At 43.0% G+C, this 21,543-nt stretch overlaps 1 protein-coding gene across 2 annotated transcripts in view; it reads left to right on the top strand.

Moving 5' to 3' along the window:
• The window catches only part of SH3BP5 (SH3 domain binding protein 5), an 83,922-nt gene that overhangs the window by 5,752 nt on the left and 56,627 nt on the right, over window positions 1-21,543 (top strand). For both annotated transcript variants that reach the window (XM_052796873.1, XM_052796863.1), the window contains exon 3: window positions 6,839-6,967. In XM_052796873.1, coding sequence (XP_052652833.1) covers window positions 6,839-6,967 — 129 coding nt within the window. The remainder of the gene's footprint in view (window positions 1-6,838; window positions 6,968-21,543) is intronic.

Raw genomic sequence — 21,543 nt, 5'->3', positions numbered from 1 at the left:
ACAGCGAAAGGATGATAAGGGTCCTCTGAGGGATTTAACACTTGGCTTCTCTAACGTCCCTGTTTATGTTTGAAGTGTCTGTGAAGAGGTGGGGGAAACATCTTGCGATGAAGATACAAGTATGTTTTGGCCAAATGCAAGTTAGAGCGGCGCCTTGCTATTTGAGCTTTTTTCCTGTTTATTGGAAATGCATCTCCATCTGAACTCACATCAGGAGTTGCAAATGTACTTAGCAAATGTGCACGAATCGCCTGTCCGGCTAATTCCTACACGTCTTTGACCGGCTCCTGAAAGTACAATTCAGATGTAGCAAATTCACCCAGGGACCCTCTGGCAGCATTGCAGGGAAGGGAAATACAGCACATACCATTAAAATTACCACTGGAATCCCAGCTATCCCAAATGTGGTTTTTGTTAGAGAGAGTTTTTGTGCTGCTGGAGCTATGAGCTTGCCAATGTTTGTTAAGGGGAGACAACGGCACATGAAAACTAGAGCTGAACAGCGCTGCTTTCAGCCACGCTTGTTATGAGTAGGGCCTGGTTAGGATCCTTCTTGTATGCTTGCCTAGATCCTCTAGTCCTGATCTGCAAGACTTTGTGTTATTTTTAGTCCTGGATTTATCCTAACGGTCACCCTGGGTTGGTGTCGGATAGAGTCAAAGGAAAGGGGTGTATCAGCTATGGTGCTCTTTCACTTGTGAGTCTTGTCAGCATTTGAACCCCTCTCAGAAGGGGAAGGGCTAGTTTATTTAGAGTTGCTCTTCTCACTTCCTCACTAAAATACTTGGGTTTGGGTAAAGCTCAAGCGTTATACGCTGTCACACACAAGAATTTTAAGTAGACTTTTTAAAAAAATCCTCAATCTTTCAAGTTTTAGAAGAATGGCCTGTCGGTGGCAGAAATCTCATACTGAGCACGGCTGCTTGGCATGGGGAAACATCTATCTGTAGAAATGTCTGCTGCCTTATCAGCACCCCTGTGCAGCATTTTCCAGTGTCCACAAAAGAGTACACAGATAGGGGAGAAACAGCTCGCTGGCTGGTGTTCCTGCTGGTTTTTGGAGTGCGATATACGTGCATGATGGACTTGTCCAGCACTAGCAGAACAAATCTTTCCGTGTCTCTTTACAATCTACTTGTTGCCATAGGAAATGGCTCCTGTGTGTGGATTGCTTGTTGTTTTGCCTTCTGCTTTCATCCATGGATGAGTAAGGAGAGGCTTCTTCCTCTGCTATGGCTCTGGAAAGATTTTGTCACCTGAGTGAGTCAAAGGGCTTTACTTGATTCACGTTCTTGAAGCAGAGATGGGTTTCTAGCCTAAGGGAGAGAAGAAAGGTTAGGCAGAGAAATCTTGTTTTGGAAGGAGCACCCAGTGCCTTCCCCTGCCTGCTTTCCTCTCCTTTCTTCTAAGAGCACTAAAAATACCAGTGTGTTTGTAGTTTTGGTCTGTAACTATCTGCAAGGAGGAGGTTAGAGCAATTTCCAAATACCAATTTTGATTGTTCTTAGATGGCAAATTAGTAGCTGTGTGGAAAAAAAAACTTTTCCCCATGCTTAAAATTGAGATGTTACTTAACTCCTTCCTTGTAGTTTGTTTTTAAGGTTTGGTAGTCAGTCTGGTTTACTTTAACTTCTCGGACACCAAATAGATGTTGAAGATGTCATTAACCTGTTCGATGCTCTGAGGCAGATTTCTGGGCACATGCATGTGCATCTGTCTGGTGTGAATGTTAATTGGGAAGCCTACCTGCCTACCTGCTTTCACACTTGGCCATGGTTGATCCTGATGCTATTTTAACTTTGGAATGAGCTTCTGCAGCTTTTTTTACAGAGACCTGTAGCAGAGGAAGGCAGGTATGGATACTGCCTCCCTCTTGGAAGTAGATGAAGCCCATCTCTCAGTCAGCAATTTCATTTCCCATGCACCTCCCAGGCTGGTTTAATGGGTTGTCAGAGGTTCTGCACACCAAATTGTCAGCAAGGTAATAGGACAACCTTTGTAAATGAAGTTTAGATGTGCTTGGTATTAAGATGCTTCATACCTGGTGGATGTGTTAAGTTCATTTTAAAAAGCAAAATGTTTGAAAATACACGCTTCATTTGATGGGCAGAAATAGTTACTTGCCTGTCATCTGGCATCTAACTCCAGCTCATCACCATCACTTATGAGAAAGGAAAACAAGCATGTTTTATTCTCCAACATGTGCAGCTTAAGTATAAAATTGTATTCTAGTTTCTTTCCACATTTGAGGGTGGATCTCCAAAATGCTGCTGTATGGATGGCCTGTCATTAAGTGTTGTCCCTCTTTTGGTGCAGTAGCAGGTAGCTGCGCAACAGCAAGTTACTGGAAGCAAAATCTCCTTTTAATAATGAACTACTGCAGCAAAAGCATATGTGGGGTATAAGTCTGGCATGCTCCCTAAAACTGTGCTTGTGAAGTCTATCATTTGGGAGAAAAGTGCTAAGGATGTCCAGGAAGAAAGCTGATGAGAGTGGAGCTCTTGCAGCCGTAGAACAAGATGCTGAAAAGTAATCTGCAGCTGTTCACGTGATGCACGAAGTGCTACGCTTGCTAGAGTGTGTGTATGACAAACACCTAGGTAGCGAGAGTCTAGTTATTAAGACTATAACTTAAGTAGCAGTTGAAAGTTCTCACTTTTGGTTTTGTTTTTTTTTTTTGCACCTTGCAACACATGTTGAGGGCGAAGTGCCTTAATGAGCTTTTGTCCAGCTTTAAAAAGGTTTATCATAATCTCATTTGAGCAAATAGGAGGGAGAAAATGTTGGAAATGTTAGCCAGTCAGCTTTAAATATTGCCTTTCTGTTTGCAAAATCAGTAACAAGGTGTTCTTAAAAAAGATCACGGAAGATTGTGAGTGAGTAGAGAGGAAAATGTGCTTTTGAAATGTTGTCTGGGTGTTTGAGATGTCTTTTGTCAGTTGCATTGCTTCTGTTACAGTTTATCTGCTCTGTGTATGTATTCAGTGCAGTGATAACAAAAACAAACCCGTGTGTGGGTTTTTTTTTTTTTTTTAAAAACCTCCAGAAATAGTGCGTGTGACTCACAGGGTTTGTACATAAGGCTGCATACTTGCTTTTATCAATAACTAGCATTTCTGTTGGGAAAGCACCATCTTTCAGGGAGCTGAAATACAGAAACTGGGAATTGAGGACTGTGCTAGAAAAGTTGCATGGCATATGCTGCGCCGTCTCAGTTTTGCACGCGACAGCAAGTTGCAGGAATTGTTGTTTTTTCCTTTCTCTATTATCCATGTGTGCTAGGTAAAGGTCTGAATGAAGCAAGAGTTTGGCAGTTAAACAGTAACACTTGCAGGGAGGCACATCACACCAGAGAACTTGATAAGTAAGTTGAAGGTGGTGTGGTTGTCTTCCTAACACAGACGTCAGGCTTCCCTCGTGCAGGGGACCATGGAGGAACTGCACTGCTGTGCTCTTCCTGAGCCTCTAAGTTTTTGACTGAGCATTCTTAAGGAAAACACTATTAAGAATATTTATAGCTTTGAACCACTTCACATGTGGGTCAAAGTGTCTCACTGACAGTAACACAGGAAGCCAGACAGAGAGCAGGGAATTAAACTGATTCCCAAGTTATTGCCTTGATCACAGGCCCGTCCTTCCCGTGAACCACAGATGCGCTTTTCATGTCACGTAAGTAGCAAGTGCACCAAGCCCAGTGCTCCTGGTGCAATTGCCTTGGTGCTTCTGACCTCCCAGGTTTCACATGAAGAGTAAAAATAGCTGCTGCACCTGTATTTCTTACTTAAACTTCCCCGGGGGCACCTGCCAGGGGAATTCTGCACTGTCCCATCGGTGGTGACTTTTACAGATGCTCTGCCAGCACGTGGCAGGTTCGACACGCTGAGCCGATGCACTGAGTGCGGCTGCACGTTTCCAGGTGGGAGCTGTGCCCCTGCTCATAGGAGATGTTGCCATAGCTCCTGGACAGGAGTCGTGGTCACTGCGACCATGAGAGCTGAATCAGTTTGGATTGAGGAGGCTGGGTGGCGTGGATGCACATGGTGTAGATACACAATGTGGGGTTGTTTGCTTTTGTAGTGTAGTTGGGGCTAGCGAAGAGTAAAAGTAGTGCGTGTAGCACAGGAGAGGGCATGGGTTTGGCATTACAGCTTTTCAGAGACCTCAGCATCTTGTTGCTGTGTCCAAAGGGGATGGCTGGAAACCTTTGGTAGGGGGACTGATCCCAGCAGAGTACGAGCATCTGCGTATTCGCTCATGCAGAAGGTGGCGGAGCCTGCAGGCTTGTGTTCCTGACAGTCAGGAGCCTGAGAATAAATGTAATTTAAAATAAGTCATGTGATGGATGACATGGGTGTAAAGTTCCAGGGTGTTCTGGTTTTCGTTACTGTTCTTCACTGGAAAAAATGAGGATGGTCAGACCCAAATAAAGCCTCAAAATAGGAAGCAGGCATCTTTTGGGGAAAATGATGAACTGGAAGTTCACATCATTATATTCTTCAGCTGAAGCTCCCTATTCTGTGTAACTAGCTACTGTGTGAAGTGGGGCTGTGCTCATGGATAACCGTGTGCTTAACCATTCGCAAGACCTGTGCCTCCTTGGGTGCCAGTTACAGGATTAGTTACAGTTTAGTAATTTGTATGTGCTTCATCTGATTTGGTGGGAGATTAATGGGTACAGAAGTTCCTGTTAGTTTGACTGCTCTGTCCTTGGTGGTTTTTGGTTTGTTTGTTTTTTTTTTTTTTTTTTTTTTTAATTCCAGGTGGAGACTAGTCCTCTTTTTCCTATTGGATAACAGTGTACATAATTATTACATGGATAAATTTGGGGTAGGTCTCTAAGCACAGATTTGGTAGTGATGGTTTCTTTGTTCCAAGTGCTTATCTTACAAACATAGGAACTGAATTTTTTGATGAATCACTGCATAGGGCTTTTTTTACCTAATGTGTATACATTTATGTTTTTTCTTTAACTATTTGCTTTCCACAACTAGTATTCTAATATGCAGCTTTCCCAAAGAAAGTGAAAAACAAACCTTCAGGCTTACTCATTTAGAAATGCGTTTTTAATTTTTTTCCTGCACTTGCAGGAAAATTTTTTTTGTTGTTAAATATACTTCAGTACTTAACGTTTTTCTTGCAATATAGTCATCATGCTTGCAGTCTTATTTCAGTTACTTGTGAAACTCATTTTGAGCAGTGAACCATATATTGACCAGTACTTTAATTGAAAATATTCAAACGCTTCTCACTGAGAAAATCATTGACTCAATACATATTGTTTGAATGATACAATTCAGGCTTTCACTAAGAAATGAGATTATTGACTTGACTGGAGTTAATAAAAATAATAACTTAATGTGCATTTAATTCTCCATTTTTGACCTTATTAACCCATTTGAATACTTCCTCAGAATAAATTGGACTACCTTAAGAATCTAAAGCTATTTGCATTGGACTAAAATATTACCAGTGCTGGTTAACTTTTTTGATAACACTAAAAAGGAAGCAAAGAAGCTGGTTAAGGTTTTAGATAACAGTAAAAAGGAAGCAAAGCAGCTTTTACTGATGTTGCTTTTTTTGTAAAAACGAATGTATTATTGCAGGTTTTTTCCACTTCTGAGAGCATAGTGGTAGGTTCCGATGTATTTTGAATCTTCCAATGAATAAACAGTTGTGCCTTCTAGAAATCCTCAACAATAATGACAAAAACCTCCTGAATTAGAGCACTTCTTCAAGCCAGCTGCTTCCTGATAATCAACATGTCACTCCAGCAGTCTGCATAAATCCTGCTCTCTAATTAGAATTACAAGGCTTGTCAAGAGCTCACATGGCCCTTCCTCTTCATCTCCTTAAATCCTGGGCCAGGTCCCAGCCTGAATTTGCATCTCTCTGCAATAATTCAATTGATTTAGAGTCTGTGTTGGATGCTGAGATCGATGCAGAATCACTTTGCTTAAAGGTGAGGAAGTTTCAGTGGAGCAGAGAAAATATTTTAATTGCTTCAGCTAATCATGTAAGGAGGGCAACTCATCCAGTTTGGAAGTAGCTGGAATTTACTTTTCTTAAATGTAGTAAATAATTACAATCAAATGGAAAGTAGGCATCTTCACCCATTGATACAAACCATAGCTGAGAAGACAGGCTTTTATGGCAGGAAGTCTTGCCACAACGACCTGGAAGTTTTTTGCTGCTATTGAAGTTAAGTAGGGTGTGTTTGTAAAAGGAAAGAGGAGCTGACTTGAAAATATACTATGTGGGAAGCGTCCAGTTTTTTCTACAGAAAGCAGATCCTGTCCATCCTTGTTTCCATTGTGAAATGGTGTCTCTGGGGTGAACAGTACTAGGGGTGTGACAGGCTAAGGTTTAAGAGATGCTGATTCCAGCTGATTTGCCAGCCTGCTGTGGGGATTTTGCCTGCCTGCTGGCCCCATTCTAGCATTGTCTAGATGAGATGTCTTTGCCATTGAACTCCCCCTCAGAACTTGTTACACTGCTGTTTGCCTCCTCACTGAGTGATTAATTTACAAGCTATTCCTCTCTGGGAAACCCTGCCGGAGGTGACACTGAGCACAGGCTATTGCAGGCTTTGTGTAAAAGCTGTCTCTGAAAGACAAAGATTTGGTGTCCAGGATGCTAGCTCTCAGATGTGGTTCTGGGTTCCTGTTATTACTTCTGCTGAAAAATTCTGGCTTAGTCCAAATGCCAGTAACTGTTTTGAATGTGTCAGCTCGTGTGTGAATCTAAAGAGCAACCTGAAAGTAAGAACAAACAGGTAGAAATAATTTTTAAACCTCTAATCTGTCTTTGTCCTTTCTTTCCTTTCTGCAATGTTTTGAAGGATGCACGCCAGAAGTTCCGCTCCGTGCTGGTTGAAGCAACAGTAAAACTGGATGAACTGGTAAAGAAGATAGGAAAAGCTGTAGAAGACTCTAAACCTTACTGGGAAGCTCGGAGGGTGGCCAGGCAGGTGAGAACTTTCTGCCTTGTGAGCTTGTGCTGGTAGTTGGAAAGGCCATACTGATTGCATTGCTTTCCCACTATTAATAACATCTTAAGCTTGTGCGCTTGACTGACACTGGTCTCTGTCTTGAGTTGCAGGTCAGCCGTGTGAATCAATGGCAAAAATGTGTTTCTTCACAGCCACAACTGCACGTGTTCTCCAGTCTAGGAACAGCTACAGCAGATGCAAACTATCAATAGCAAAAGACTAGTTCTGTTCTCCCCTCATTATCAATGGCCTTTCAGAGCCCTGCTCTTTACTGTCAATAGCTGTAATTGTCTGAAAATACAGTGTAGGCTTCGTGTATCTGCTTTTTCTTCTTAAAGCAAAATGCTCAGCAGCTAAATGGCTGTAACTGGAAGCTGCTAGGAAAGAGGCTGGAGTGGGGCAGACCTGGGGAAGCCTGCAGGGTTTGGTACTGATTACGTTGTGCTGAAGCAGGAATGTGCTAAATGTGGCTCTGAAGTGGGTTGGTCTTGGGAGAAACTGAACTCTGCTTTCTGTACTGTCATCAGGACCTTACTTTCCTTGCCCCAACTACTACTTGATTACTGATAGGCACCTAAAATAGGGTTTTTTGGTTGGAAAGGGCCTATGTCGCTGAGGAAGGGAAGGATGAGGAGTGGAAGTAAGGGTGTGATCTACTGGCTGTGGGGAAAGTGAGAAAGCTTGCGAGATGTCAGGCAGCTTCTCACCTTAGGGAAAAAGTAGCTGACAGTTGAGTGTGTGGTGGCTTAGGCAGTGCTTCTGCTTGGTGTCTGTGATGGGTTCTGCCGGTGTCTTTGTTTTTTCCCCAAGAGGGAGGCTGTTCCTGGGTGCTACTTCTATTTTCTCTCAAGGCAGGGAGAGGCAGAAGTAGGGGAAGGGTGCTGCTTCTGTGCTTGGCTGGAAGTATGTGTGGAGTGGCATTTGTGGCTGGGTGACCAGGATGCGACTGTGTTCAAGGGGAGAGTGAAAGAGAGATGGAGTAGCATGTGTGAAATATATAAAAATTACAGGAGGAGGACTTTGTTTGTAAAAATAGGTAGGGGATGAGATTGAGGGATGAGAAAGGTAGTGTAGGTGTGTGCCAGGAGGCAGAAGGTAAACTCGCAGGGTAAGAGAAGGCAGGGCATGTTGGAGAGGGACTTTTTACAAGGGCAGGTAATGATAGGACAAGGGGTAATGGCTTCAGACTGAAAGAGGGTAGATTTAGATTAGATGTAAGGAAGAAGTTCTTCACTGTGAGGGTGGTGAGGCACTGGAGCAGGTTGCCCAGAGAAGTTGTGGATGCCCCATCCCTGGAAGTGTTCCAGGCCAGGTTGGATGGGGCTTTGAGCAACCTGGTCAACTAGGTGATCTTTAAGGTCCCTTCCAATCCAAACCATTCTATGACTCTAAGAGAATACATCCTCAGAACAAGGCATAGAAAAGGGAGGCATGAATGCAAGCTTCATTGCTTTGAAAGCTGATGAAGCAGGAATAGGGTTGACAGGATGTGGCATGCAAGATAGTATGTGACCATGTTGATCCTTTAAATTGCATGGCATTGTTTTGGAGCTGTTGTCTCAGGCAGTGGGGTTGATGTGTGGGGGTTATTGGGCTTAATCCTCCAGACTAGCAGTGGCATGGCAAATAGGTAAACTGCTTTAAAGCACAGTAAGCACGGTATCTACTACTCATCTGTAACTTCCCTGAAAGCAATCCTGGTTCATGGGCCCTATGGTGTATGCTAGAGATAAACTGGTAGTGAGCTAGAGCAAGGGAGGAAGTTAGTAACAAAGTAAGATCAAAGAATTGTTTATATTGTGTTAATTAGTGTGTTCAATTAAAAAAAAAAATGTCCAAAACCCTGCCTCAAGTATGATTTTATACTTTATTACTATAAATAGCTGTGTAAGGGACAGAATGCATAGGACTTCAAGAGTTATACTTGGAAAAGTCAATGGTAGAAATGTGTACTCTGCAGTACAAAAAAATCAGATGACTTTGAGGTTTGTAACATCAGGCACTGAGAGAGTGAACTTTGTCCTCTGTCCTGCAGCTGGCAGCGGATTATGTCCTGAAAATGGATATTTTTTTTTTTTTTTTTATTCCCCGATCTTTGCTGCCACTGAAGTCCATTCAGTCATGCTGGTTCAAAGGTGCTTTGCAAGAGCACTAAAAAACCCAAACTGCTTAAGGTCCTTAGATTTGTAGAATCACTACTTGGGTATTGGGCTTTTTGGAGAGAACCATATTTTTCTCCCAATCCTTTCGGTCATTAGCTAGGTTTAAATGCTGCTTATCCCACCAGATCTGCTAATTTGCTACACGCTCAATTTTCTTTTAATTCCTTGAGAACCTTGTTGGTTGGTTGATTTGGGTTTCTTTTGGGGGGTGGGGTGGTTTTTGGGGGGGGTGGGTGTTTTGTGTTTTGTGGGGGGTTGTTTGTTTGTTTAAGCAGGGATCCCTCTTCTAACTGTTCATCTTTTTTCCATTTTGTGTTATGGAGCCAGTCATGGAACAGGGCTCCTTCTTTGTATCTGCTCAGCAGGCAGAGCTGGAAGATGGTCTCTGGTTTCCCTTCGGCTCTTTGTCTAATAAAATCTTGAAATAGAAAATGTGAGGGCCAAGAGGAACATTAGCATTGAAGGACAGTGAATCTATCTGGAAACCAGGAGATTGGAAAGCTTGGTACCAATCATCAGTAAAGCATCTGCCTAAAGAATTTTTCTAGTCTTAATTTAGTCTAGAATACTTCCGTTTAATTGGGAGCAAATTTGCTATATTAAAGTGGGGAGAAGGGGTGAATGGGTAGGCAAATATGAAACTGGAGGAATGTACCAGAATATTAGTATGTCTAGATGCCAGTCTGCATCTTTCTTTTTACTTTGATTTGTAAAACTGTAGAGAAAGCATGGGAACAGCTTGGTATTTTTCTGTTCAATTTTCTAATAACATCTAGGCTATGAAGCCTGTCTTCCTCCTTCTGTCTTTACAGTTATTTTAGAGCCTTTAGGGTGCCATAGGCACAAGGTTCTCGGTCGTTGAAGCAGCTTTAATTAAACAATAAGGGAAAAATGCATGACTGTACTTGTAAGAGAAAGGGAAGTGTGGATTCTTGTTTGTTCTCAGTAAAAGGAAGTAAAAATATGACCTATAAATTGAAGTCTTCTGGGAACAAAGAACTGCATAATTAATGACATCTAGTTTGGCAGAAATGCAGGAGTTGTCCAGAGTTACTTGTATTTAAGATGTCAGTTGTAGGGTGAGTTGCCTGATGCAAGCTGTATTTAGTCATATTGAGGAGCTTGCTTTCACTTGGCACCAGCATGATTCTCTTTTGGAAATACTCGTTTCATCTGTTAAGATAAAACCCATTAAAAATGTGTGAGGTCACTGCATGTGGAGTCAGCAAAAAACAGGTCTCCAACTCAAATACTTCCCTGGAGAAGCTTTAGGACCTTGAGTCCTTTTGTCTGCTCACCTTTATCCCCATCTGGTGCAATCCTGTGTTGGTAGAAGATGGTGAATTCAAAACAAATTAATTCTCCCATGCAAAAGTCCTGTAGCATCTTGTTTGTGTAACGTATGCCAAGGGAGCTTCAGCTTGGCCTGTCTCAGGGTGAAACTTGCTTTGACAGAAGAATGGCCCCTTAGCATTAGGATTTGCGTGCTTTGCCCTCTCAAGTGGTGGCGTGGGGAACTGGGATGCTGTCTGTTGGCACCAAAGCAGTAATATTTGGCTTTGCTGAGACAGAAGTGAGAGCGGGCTAGTATTCTTGCCCTTGTAGATTTCATGCAACTCCTGCCAAGACAGCTTTGTTGTGATTCCTTGTTTGGTATAGTTGTGGGCCTTTTGTGTTGATTGCAGGCACACCTGACTGTTTTGGAGCATTTTGATCCAAATTTGTTGTTTAATAAAATTTTAATGTATTTCTGCTGCAAGAATTTTTTTTGCATTTGGCATATTGTCTGTTCATGTTATTCTTTAACTTATGTCATAATGCACGTGTTCAATGGAAGAGTCTTGGCATATAGAGGAGGATTGTGTATGTACATAGCAATGACCATGTTGCAGCAATACGAAATTCCTATAATCCAGAAGGTGGAGGTGGTCCAGGTTCGAAGTGCTGGGAAGATCAATCTTCCCATGTCTGTTAGTTTGTTTTGTTTTGTTTTTTCCTAGTAATCTGCTTCCCTGGCTGACTCGTCGGAGCATTAGACTTTTCTTGCCTGAAGGTAATGGGGAAGAAGGGTGAAGTTGCCAGGAAACCTTAATAATGTAAACAACAGTGTAGGTCTTGAGCCTGTGAGGTAAGGAGTGGCTTAAGCCACTGTTGACTTAGCATTTTGCACAGCTGGGGCTGGAGAGTGCCTGCACAATAGTGTCTGAGGTAATAGAGTTTGAGAAGTGTGTTACCTCCCTTGCGACAGCATGCTCTGGGACAGGTTGCTGTGCAAAAGCAAGTTGGTCTGTTGCATAAATCACTGGGCTGGTAGGAGCCGATTTTGTGCTGCTGCATGGCGTAGATAAATTACTTCATTTCTCTCAGTTCCCATGTAAAATGGAGATGTCAGGCTGCTGTGAAGCCAGGTTCATTAAGGGAATTAAAAGCACTTTGGAGTCATTGGGTGAGAGGTGCCATTAAAACACTGTTAGCTGTACGTCATCACTTGTGAACCCAGGGACAAACTGAACAGGACGACTTGCCTTTCTGCTTTGTTTCTGCTGGAAAAAAGATCTGATAAAAACATGTTCGCACCCACCCCCACAAATAAAACAATCCATGCATTTGTAGTGACCCTAACCTGAATAAGAGCTGTGGGAGTGTTGCTTTTAATTAAGCTTTAGCTCCTATTACTGAGCATTTTTTTTGCAGAGTGAGGAGTTAAGTTTTAGTCCCCAGTACTGGCTCAGGTTGGGAGTAGGTGTGGATACTTTGCTCTGCTTTAGTACTGAAGTTATTTGGGAGGGACACGGTTTTGCTTTGTAATATTCCCCCCCCCCATCTCATTTAGCTTTTACAAAAGAATGTCAGAAAACTTGTTTCAGGCAAAACCAGATGAAAGATCTGTGCTAGGTCATATTTATATGTATCTTTCACTAAGGGACCCATCTGTAGCAACTGTTCAGAGAGCGGTATGTTGAAGGGTATGCATGTTCTGCTTCCTCTTGGGTCACTCCTCCTGGTTCAGTTTTACAACTAATTCTTCTTTTCATGTTGTTGGCATACTTTCTTAAGCAGCACCCTTTTATCTCAAAAGGCTTGGAAAAACATGCTGGAATCGGTACGTACAATGGTTCTTCCCTGCTGAAGTCCAGGCATACCTGAGAGGAAATGCAGTTGATGGACAAATAGATTGTGTTCAGCAGGGACAGCTAACCTGTCCTGTTCACTGCAACTTCTTATGTAGTAGAGCTCCTTCCTCTCACCTCACTAATAATCTTTCTCTCATGTAATATTTTATACTGGATTGCCACATCTGTTTGAAGAAATGAGCTTAAAGAGTAAAGAATTATTAGGGATGAGCTTTCAGATACTCAGATCCTGGCGCTCCATTCTGCCTGTCTTCACAAAACTTAGGGGAACCCAGTTACCCCTGGGAATCATTTCCTCTCTCAAATGTGAGTTTTGGTTGGATTTGACCAGTAGGGTCAGAAGTTAATAGTGGACACCAGTAGACCAATGTGGGTGTATAGGATTCACCTTGATTAATTTTACCTACTGAAGTGTTTGGAACCCAGTCTAAAATAATAATTTGGGCCCTTAATCACTGACTGTAATCAGTGGTGAGAGGTAGGTGCATGTGAAAAGCCTTCTGAAATATGTCCCTCTTCCTTAAATGCAGAGGAAGGTCAGACATCTCATCTTGGGTTGTTTAGCCATTTGGAAGTTGTCGGGTGAATCCTGCATCAGGTGGTTCAATGAGTCTTGTATCCAAAGTGAATCAGGATGAAAAGGAACTGCTGTAATCTTGCAGAACTGGAACTGAGGAGGAACTGAGCCACTTGATGGTGAAGGTGGGAGGGGTGTAAGCAGATAAGAGCACACTCACCTAGTTGGAAGAGTCTTCCTCAGCAGATGAGACTGATACCATTCTTTGCAGAAGTCGGGATTGCAGTGCCTAGAAATGAACAAAACTTTCCAAAGTGGCCATTTGCATCTCAGTTTCTAGTGTTCAGCTTGAGATGTCTGAAAGTAGTGTGGCAAACGTGGAAAGTTACAGGTGGTAACTTTCTTAGCTCAGGAGACAAAAGCTTTTAAAATTCATATAACTTGGAGGTTTGAAACTGCCAATCGCTCTTAAGAATTGCCAGTGTCGCTTCCTGTAGCACCCAAGTTTCCCATCCAAATTTGCTCAGTGAGTGTGAGTTAATCGGATCACAACATCAGCTGGTTCTGCTGTGGTCAGGAGGGCAGCACTGAGTGTGTGTGACACCTGTGGGGTCCAGATCCAACAGTGGTGGATATCCAGGTCTTCCCCTTGGGTTCTTAGGTACTGGATGTGTTATCCATCAGTATATATATTGGAAGTAGCCATGTCATAAGGAATCTCCTTTTCGATCCTACTTTTATGAGCTGAAGTCCTGATGCTCATGTTTAAGACAACAAGGAGTTAAGACTGATTCGTATTATCTGGTAAGCTTATCTTGGCAAAAAAGGTGGAGGGACAGGGAACTTGAGAAGCAGAAATTAAATGTCAGCAGAACTGTGACAGACTTGCAGTGCTGTTTGGCAACTTGCCATGGAGCTAGTAAAAAGCAAAATTATTGGCACAGTTACAGTGGAACAACCAACTGACCTTGCCTGGCTGAGGAGTGTTTCTGGTTTAACTGTTTAGAAACCAAAAAACTATCTGGTAGATTCACATTTTCAAAGCAAGGATACAGAAACTTGAAAATTGACTTTGACAAACCTTCTACAAATCCTTCCAACTGTTTAAGAAAAGACACAAACGCCCAGAGCACTTGACTGCTTTCTGTGGCTATAGTTTGGTGTTGCATTGTCACTGGTAAGTAATGATTGTCTGTGCAGCACTGCTGGCAATGGACTGTTAATTCTGGTCTCTCTTACAGTTTGTTCACTTTATATATGGAGAAAGCAGTAGAAAGTGGTGTGTGCAGAAGTGCCCCTTTGATCAAATGAGAACAACTCCTGTCAGCGTGGGGCCGTCACTCCTAAGAGTACTTCCACCCATGTTTGTCATGGTGGAGCCAGCAGAAGGTATTTTGTATGGACATTGCTCCTCCAGCCATTTGCAATAACCAGTCTAGGCTGGCAGTACAGGTTGTGTTACTTGTGGTCTGCCTGTGCTGATAGTTTGCCCTTTTAATTGAAGATGCTGTACTGCAGCTGCGCTGGTGGCTCTTGGGGAGCCTCACAGTAGTGTGAGGATAGAGGAGGTAACAGTTTGTGGTTTAGGAAGATGGGGTGAATGGAGCTTGCTCCCCAGGTGTGTAAATCAACCATACCGAAATGGCTGTGATTCGGTTTTGGATTACTTAGGCTGGTGGGGCGGAGGGGCCACTCAGAAGCAGGGGAGCAGCTCCCTTCCCGAACTGGGACTTACCTGTTGGTGATTGAGAAACTTGTCTTGTCTGTGGAGCAGAGGCTGATGCGATGGCCTCGGTTAGCGCTGGGGCAGGCCAGGCATGGGAGGGAGGGAGGCAGGCAGCACAAGCCTTGCCTGGGAAGAGATGGCTGGGGTGCTCCAAAGGGAAAGGAGACACGGAGGTTGCCATGTGGGCAACTGGGGAGCCCAGCGCTGTAAAGAAATGGTAAGGAGATGAAATGTAGGTGAGCTGTGCATGAAGTGGTACCTGGAAGGATGAAGCATGGAGGCTGCGGGTTGTACCTGATGGCCTAAGAAGTTTTGTGTGTCCTTTTTCCCTTTCTGCTCCCTGTGGACTTGCTCTACAGTTGAACCCCTTCTTCCCATCAACTCTTTCATTTTTTTGTTACGAAACACATCGTTAAATCTTGAGGAAACCATGTCGATGTGACGTCAGTCCTCTTGTGAAATGTGGAGTTCCCGTTGCTGTGATCGCAAGGGCCGTTGTCAGTATATTAATCTCCCTTTCCACATGGTGCATGGCTGTCTGTGGGGCCAGGCATCTGCCTGAAGAGGAAAGAAGCCAAGCAAGGCAATCTTGACATTAGTAATTTTATTATTGAGGGTGAGGAGTCACTTCCTGGACTTCATGTTTCATAAACTTTATTTCTAAAGTAGGATGCACTTTGGGTTAAGTAAAGAAAATGTTTTGCTGCACTCAAAATTTGATGGAGTGCCTCTTATGCTCTCTTGTCATGTTTGCACAGTTGTGATTGAAACCCTGTGAGTTGCGTGGAGGAGTTGCTACCTCGCGTTCAGGTACGTATGGCTCAGTGTTTCACTGCTGCCAGATGGAGTTTGTGCTTGGTGTGTTCTGTTTGCTCCACCTGAATGATTAAAACCTGTATTTTAAGTCTTGAATTATGGTTCTGTTGCATTTTCCTTCAGGCCAGAGTTGTGACGAAGCCTAGGAAGCAGGGAGCTCAGGGAGACTTAACTGGGTTAACCAGCTGGGTTTTGCCTGGCTGATTTATTAGCATTGTTATTTATTTGCTTACAACTTTAAGACCTCAGTTTTACATCTGTGTTCTGGCTCTGTCATTTGGTTGAGCAGTGTGATATCTGAGTGTCTCAAACTAGCTGTCCTTAAACTGCTGAGAAGATAATAGATGTTGCCTGGTCGGATTTGAAAAGTTACGCCAAAGATCTGATCTGTGAAGGAAAGCTCCCAAATGTGTTTGTCTTCCCATCAGCCCTGCTAATGCAGGATAGTAGGTCAGTGTGACTAGCAGGTTTCTACACTCTTAATCCTGAGCAGCTGGAAATCTACCCTGTGTTTGGGAACACTAACAGCTGCTACTTCACAGATGAGCTGAACAAAATCCTTACCTGATTCATATTTAGTGCTCTGTTACTTATTTGCTGGAGACTAGGTGGCATCTGTAGCAAACCCATCTGCAAATACTATGTTCTTGGCACCTTTGGATAGTAGGAACTAATTTTTAGCTACTTGGTTGTTGAAATATCTGTATCAATAAATTCTGCGCATATATGTGTCCCCTCTAAAAGTTAGACCACCTGTGTCTATCTGTGCTTTCTATGCCTCAGTGAATAGGTCTAGTTATTTTGGGTTGGTATTTATACATCCTACATTTTCGTCTTATGTGAGCACTATTCTCTTGATGGATGATTAGTTTATATAAGCTATTGATGCAAGGGCTCCATTATTTAAATTTGTTAGCTGTGCACTGTAAATTAGAGGTTCTTCCCTCTTCTGCTTTTCTTCCCAGAAGTAGAAGAAAATACTGTTTTCAACTAAGTGTTTTGAGGAATTTGTCTAGAAGAGATGAAAAAAATTACTTTCTCTTTTTTGGTGTCTCTTTCTCCCACTTTCTCCAACCCCACAAAGCATCCATCAGTTCTTAGCTATTCTGGATGGCAGCAATACAAAGCCAGCTAGCTGTTCAACCTCCTCTCCATTAACTGTCAGGAATGCAATGAACTAATTATTTTCCCTACCCTTCAAGAATGGTTTTTCATGTTCTTTTTCTGGTGTGAAATACTGGAAGTGTTGTGCAAGTAGGTCTGAAATATTGGAATACTGGGGTAAGTTGGTGTAGAAATGCCCTCCGTTCTTTGGAGTTACAAGGAGAGGGCTAGGGCAGGAAAGTTTGGGGTTTTTTTGTTAGATGTCAGCTGATTTAGGCAGAAAGTAGTGATACAGGTGATCTGGCTATTATGCTTAATCACAGATGCAATGGCAGATGCTGGAACTGGCAGGAAGGTGTAAGCAGTTCTCAAAGGGTGCTGTGATGTGAAAATAGATAGAGATGAATTCCTTTTTCCTCTGCTGTTGTCTGAAGATTTGATTAACATAATTTTGCATCCTCTTCAGTTTGGAAAAAACCAAGAGATTTAGATAGCTTTGCATAGCTGTAGCACTTTGCATAGCTATTGCCAAGAGGCAAATCTACAGCATTTGAAAAAAACCCCAATAATTTAAAGGAAAGATTGCCTTGCTTTGTTCTCTCTCACCATTTCCTCTCCTAATCTTTTCTGGCCACTAGTAAAGGCTATTTCAAGAGATTGTAAGCCACAGACAGGATCATCTGTTAAAAATAGTAGCTGGCATTTGAGCCTGGGTGACTTGAGGTCAGGGTGATATCCTATGTACCTGTTTTGCGTGCTAATTGCTCAGGGATGACTGTTGAAGGCAGCACAAGTCTTGCAACTTTTTGGAAGTTGTTCAGCTACCCCAATCGTTATTGTGTACAGTGGTCTAAATAGGTGGGCATTTATTATGAAGTGATAAATGCTCAAGCTAGGGGCTGCTGCCAAAATAAATCTGATATGGATGTTGGTTACTGCCTTCTGGGTGTGTTTCATTATGACTTCTAGTAGAACAGTACAAATTTATGAGCTCTTGTCTGTTCTTGCTGGAAAACATTATCTGAAGAGTCTAATTCCTCTGTAGCATGTGTGGGAACGGCTGTGCGTTGACTCAGTTTCTCTAGGAAAAATCTCTCTTAATTGCAGCAAACTTGCAATTCTACTGTTAGAAAATAATTTTTGCTGCCAGGATGTGGAAGAAATGTCCATCTTTTTTAGCTGTGTCTGCTTCTGATGTCTGGTGTTTTTTCCACTTGGCAAAGGGTGCTAATGGTTTGTTCTTAAAGTAGGATTTTATTGCTGTGAAGTGGAAATGAAATTTTGTCTGTTCCTGCTGCTACCTAGACTTTTTCCTTCAAGGAATGGACTTAGCCCTTCATTTGTCCAGGACAACACCCCCCACTTTTCCTTTAAGTGAAGCAAGCCTGTTATTCACATATGCTGTAGAGTCATATAATTCCACTAGGAAAAAATTTGAAGGGTCAAGAGATTAATTTTCTTCAGCAGGTCCCTTAGGAAAAAGACTGCCTCAAAAGTAGCTGTGAGCATGCAGTCAAAGATGTACAAGGTCAGCCTGGGCCTTTCTTCCAGAGCATGTCCTTGCTATTGAGGATGGGCAGTTGCTGGTGGGTGTGAGGCTTTCTGGGGACTGGGAGAACACGTCCAGAACAGCCCATCACCCAGGTGAAACTCCTACCCATGCGCCTTGTCTTTGCTTATGTCGGTGTGCATGCATGCATAAGACGTGCTTTCAGAACCAGGCTGTCAATCCCTTGCCAACCCTCTGGAAACTTCTACTTACAAACATTTCCTGCTTTGGTGGCAATTAGGTGAGACAACGATCCGGTGTTTCTTCTGAACGTATCTGTTGCATCTGTATGTGCTGAACGTTATCTTGGATAATTAGTAAAATCCACTAAGGCAGGCAATGTATATCTTGCAGCGTGTATTTGTGGGAGTTCGTTCCTTGCTTCAGTATTTGATTTCAGTAAAGGAGACTGCTGCGAGGTGCAGGTGAGCGTGTTGAGCCTCTGTAAACCTAGAAACCAGCTGTAAACCCTAGACTCATTGAGTCACTGCCTAAGCTCTCAGAATGCAGGTGCATACTGGAGGGAGGATTATCTTGATATTTTTCTCTCTTAATAAGATATTTTACTTTGGAGAGGAAAAACCTGTACATATTCTATGATCCCATCTTCCAGAAGCCAGCAGCCTTATAATTTTGGCCACAAAGAAATGCACAACTAACAAGCAGATGGCAGTGAGTGCCCAGGAAGCCTGTGGCTGAATGGTATTAGGATGAACAATTTGTCATATTCTGGTGCCATAGACTACTTAATGAATGTGAGTAACTCCAAGCAGACCAGCATCTCACAACAACCTCATGAAAAATGAGGGAGGGCCAAAAGGCTTGGTGTAGTATCTCCCATACAATCTCCACGCCCAAATGAGCATCGTCTCTCTACTCCTGTGAGGCAAGGAGCTAGATCAATTAAAAACAGCAAGGAGTCCTGTAGGCTTCAAATGACTGAGTGCACAGTGGTGATAATCGGCTCACATTCACATCGGTGACATTCTTGCCCTCGTTTCACAAGATGCTAGTGTACAGCCTAGATGGGAGCCACCAGAGAACAGAGAAGGGCTGGCAGCTGATTTTTTTTGTCCAGTCCGGCCTTGGTCTTAACAGTGTTTAAGGAGATTGTATGTTTAGATAGTTTCTTTCTCATTTCCTTCCATAGCTCCTAAAGAAGGGAGGTGGGATTCTGTCTTTGAGGAGACCAACTGTCTGTATGCTGGTAACAGAAGTAGCTAATGAAGTTGTGCCCTGAACTTTTTGTCTCCTGGAATACAGCTTGTGATCCTGTCTTAAGGGAGTTACACGTATCGCCTAACTTCAGTACACAGCTAGATGCATCTCAAACATGCTTTGTAGGTCTGCTTTTATTTCCTGGGCCTGTTTATAGACTACAGGTTTACCAGGAAAATAAAACAGAGCCAGGAGTCAGGTCAGTTCTATAACAATTAAGCTGTTAGAAGAGGAGGGGTGGATGCATGGATGGGACCAAAAAGCCCAGCACAAGAACAAGACACCTAATCAAAAGCGGAGACTAAGGGACATCTCGTTATTATTTTCCACAGGCATTTCATTAGTTTTGCAGGAGGGAGGAAATGATTTGTGCTCGAAAAAGCTCTAGCAAGGCTTATTTTCACCTTCTCCTCCCCTTCGCCTTCTCCACCCTAATAAAAATCTTCAAATCTGCTGTTGAAAAAGCAAATTTTAACCTATGCACAACTTTATAGCTTTTCAATAAACAGCTTAAAGAATGCAAGGGTGTTTCAGACTCTTGAGAGACTGTATTGTCTGTCAGTAATACAAACAATCATCACAGATTAATACATAGCTCACAAAGCCTCATAGATCTGCCAAAATGAGGTCACTCCCGAGGCTTTGGATTTTATAAGTTGTTTATAAGCATCTGTACATGGGATATAAGCATCTACAGCAAGAAGGAGTTTCTGGGTTTTTTACTACCTCTCAGTTCTGGTTTATCTTGGAGTTTTTAGTCTGTAGGCAGAGGGGAAAGGAAGGTCATGGTCCTTAAAAAAAAAAGCAAACAAAATCCCCACCCCCCAACTGCACCACTAGTCTGATTATTCAAGAAAATAAATGCGTGGGCCTGAGAATTCAGTATTGCTGCAAATTTTTTGCAACTGTGTTCTTTTTTTTTTTTTTTTTTTGAGAAACTGTAAGAAAACGTGGTATTTGATAGAAATGCTGGCTGTACAGGACCTCTGGAGGTCATCTGATCCCAGCCTCCTGCTCAAAGCAGAACTGTCACCATTGCTGTATTGCATCAACCATGGCTTTGCCAAGTCTTGAAAACCACCAGAGATGGAGATTTGTAACCCCTCTGGGTAACCTGTCTGTGGGTCACACTGCCCTCCTGGTAAGAAAGACTTCTTTAATGTGCAACCTGAACTTCTAAGCTGCCGTCTGTGGCTGTTGCTCCATGTTATATCATCCAGTACGGCTGAGAAGCATTCATGTCACTCTGTCATCTTTGCAGTTCCCCTTCAAATTTTAGCTGGAAGCTAATTAGATTACTCCTTAGTCTTTTGCCTGCTAGACTAAAAAAGCCCACATCCCTCAGCACTCCTTGTAGGAGTCATTGGAGGCCTCTGGACCCTGTCTTGACATCCCTCTTGAACTGGGGGGCCAGGATGTAGTATTCAGTGTGCAACCTCACCAGCACTGAGTGGGGAGGAATGGTAACTTCCCATGACTGGCCAGCCGTGGCCCTCTTAATGTCGCCTAGCACGTGGTTTGCCTTACAACAGGAGTGCATGTTTTCAGCTTTTTCAGCCTGACACCTGTTGTAACACGCAGGTCCTTTTTGGCAGGGCTGATCTTCCCATCTGTGCTGATCATGGGATTATTCCACCCCAGGTACGGGACTCTACACTTCTCCTTGTTGAACCGTGTGAGGTTTCTCTTGGCCCAGTTGAGTTTCACAAGGTCCATCGGGGTTGAGGTTCTGCCATTTGCCTCTTCAACTACCTCCTCTAACTTAGTATCGTCCGCAGATTTGCTGGGGGTGCAGCTGTGCCTGTATCAAGATTGTTATTAGGATGTTGAGCATTATGGGCCCTTGTGTTGATGTCTGGGCTGCTCTTCTTGTTACTGGCTGCCAGCTGCATTGAAACAGGTTGAGGAAAACTGGAGCCAAAATAGCAGCACTCAGCGGCTAGTTACTGTGAATGCTGCGAGCCCTTAACAGCTTTTACCTTGTAGGCTTCTGAATTATTGAATCCACTACAGTGGTGGGCAAGACAGGTATGCCGCACTCAACGAGTGGTCATCCTGCTGTCCTCATCCCTACCAGAAGCTTATGCAGGATGCTGCGGGGCGGTCACTGCAATCAGAGTGATCCCTGAAGACAGGCACTGCTCCAGCAACTCTGCTGGGTGACTGATGGAGGAAAGTTCCTGTTTTTAAACATGTTCCCTGTTGTACTTTGCACAGCAAATGAACCGTGTGATGTTGTTAAAAGAATGGAAACATCTGAAACTTGCCTCTTTCTGAAGAGTGTGACTGGAACACAGTTAATCATTATCTATTTGGTAGTAAGCAAGTA

Source organism: Harpia harpyja, chromosome 1, assembly GCF_026419915.1.
Source record: "Harpia harpyja isolate bHarHar1 chromosome 1, bHarHar1 primary haplotype, whole genome shotgun sequence".
NCBI lineage: Eukaryota > Metazoa > Chordata > Aves > Accipitriformes > Accipitridae > Harpia > Harpia harpyja.
The sequence above is the reverse complement of the archived record's forward strand: the minus strand, read 5'-3'. Positions and strand labels throughout refer to the sequence as shown.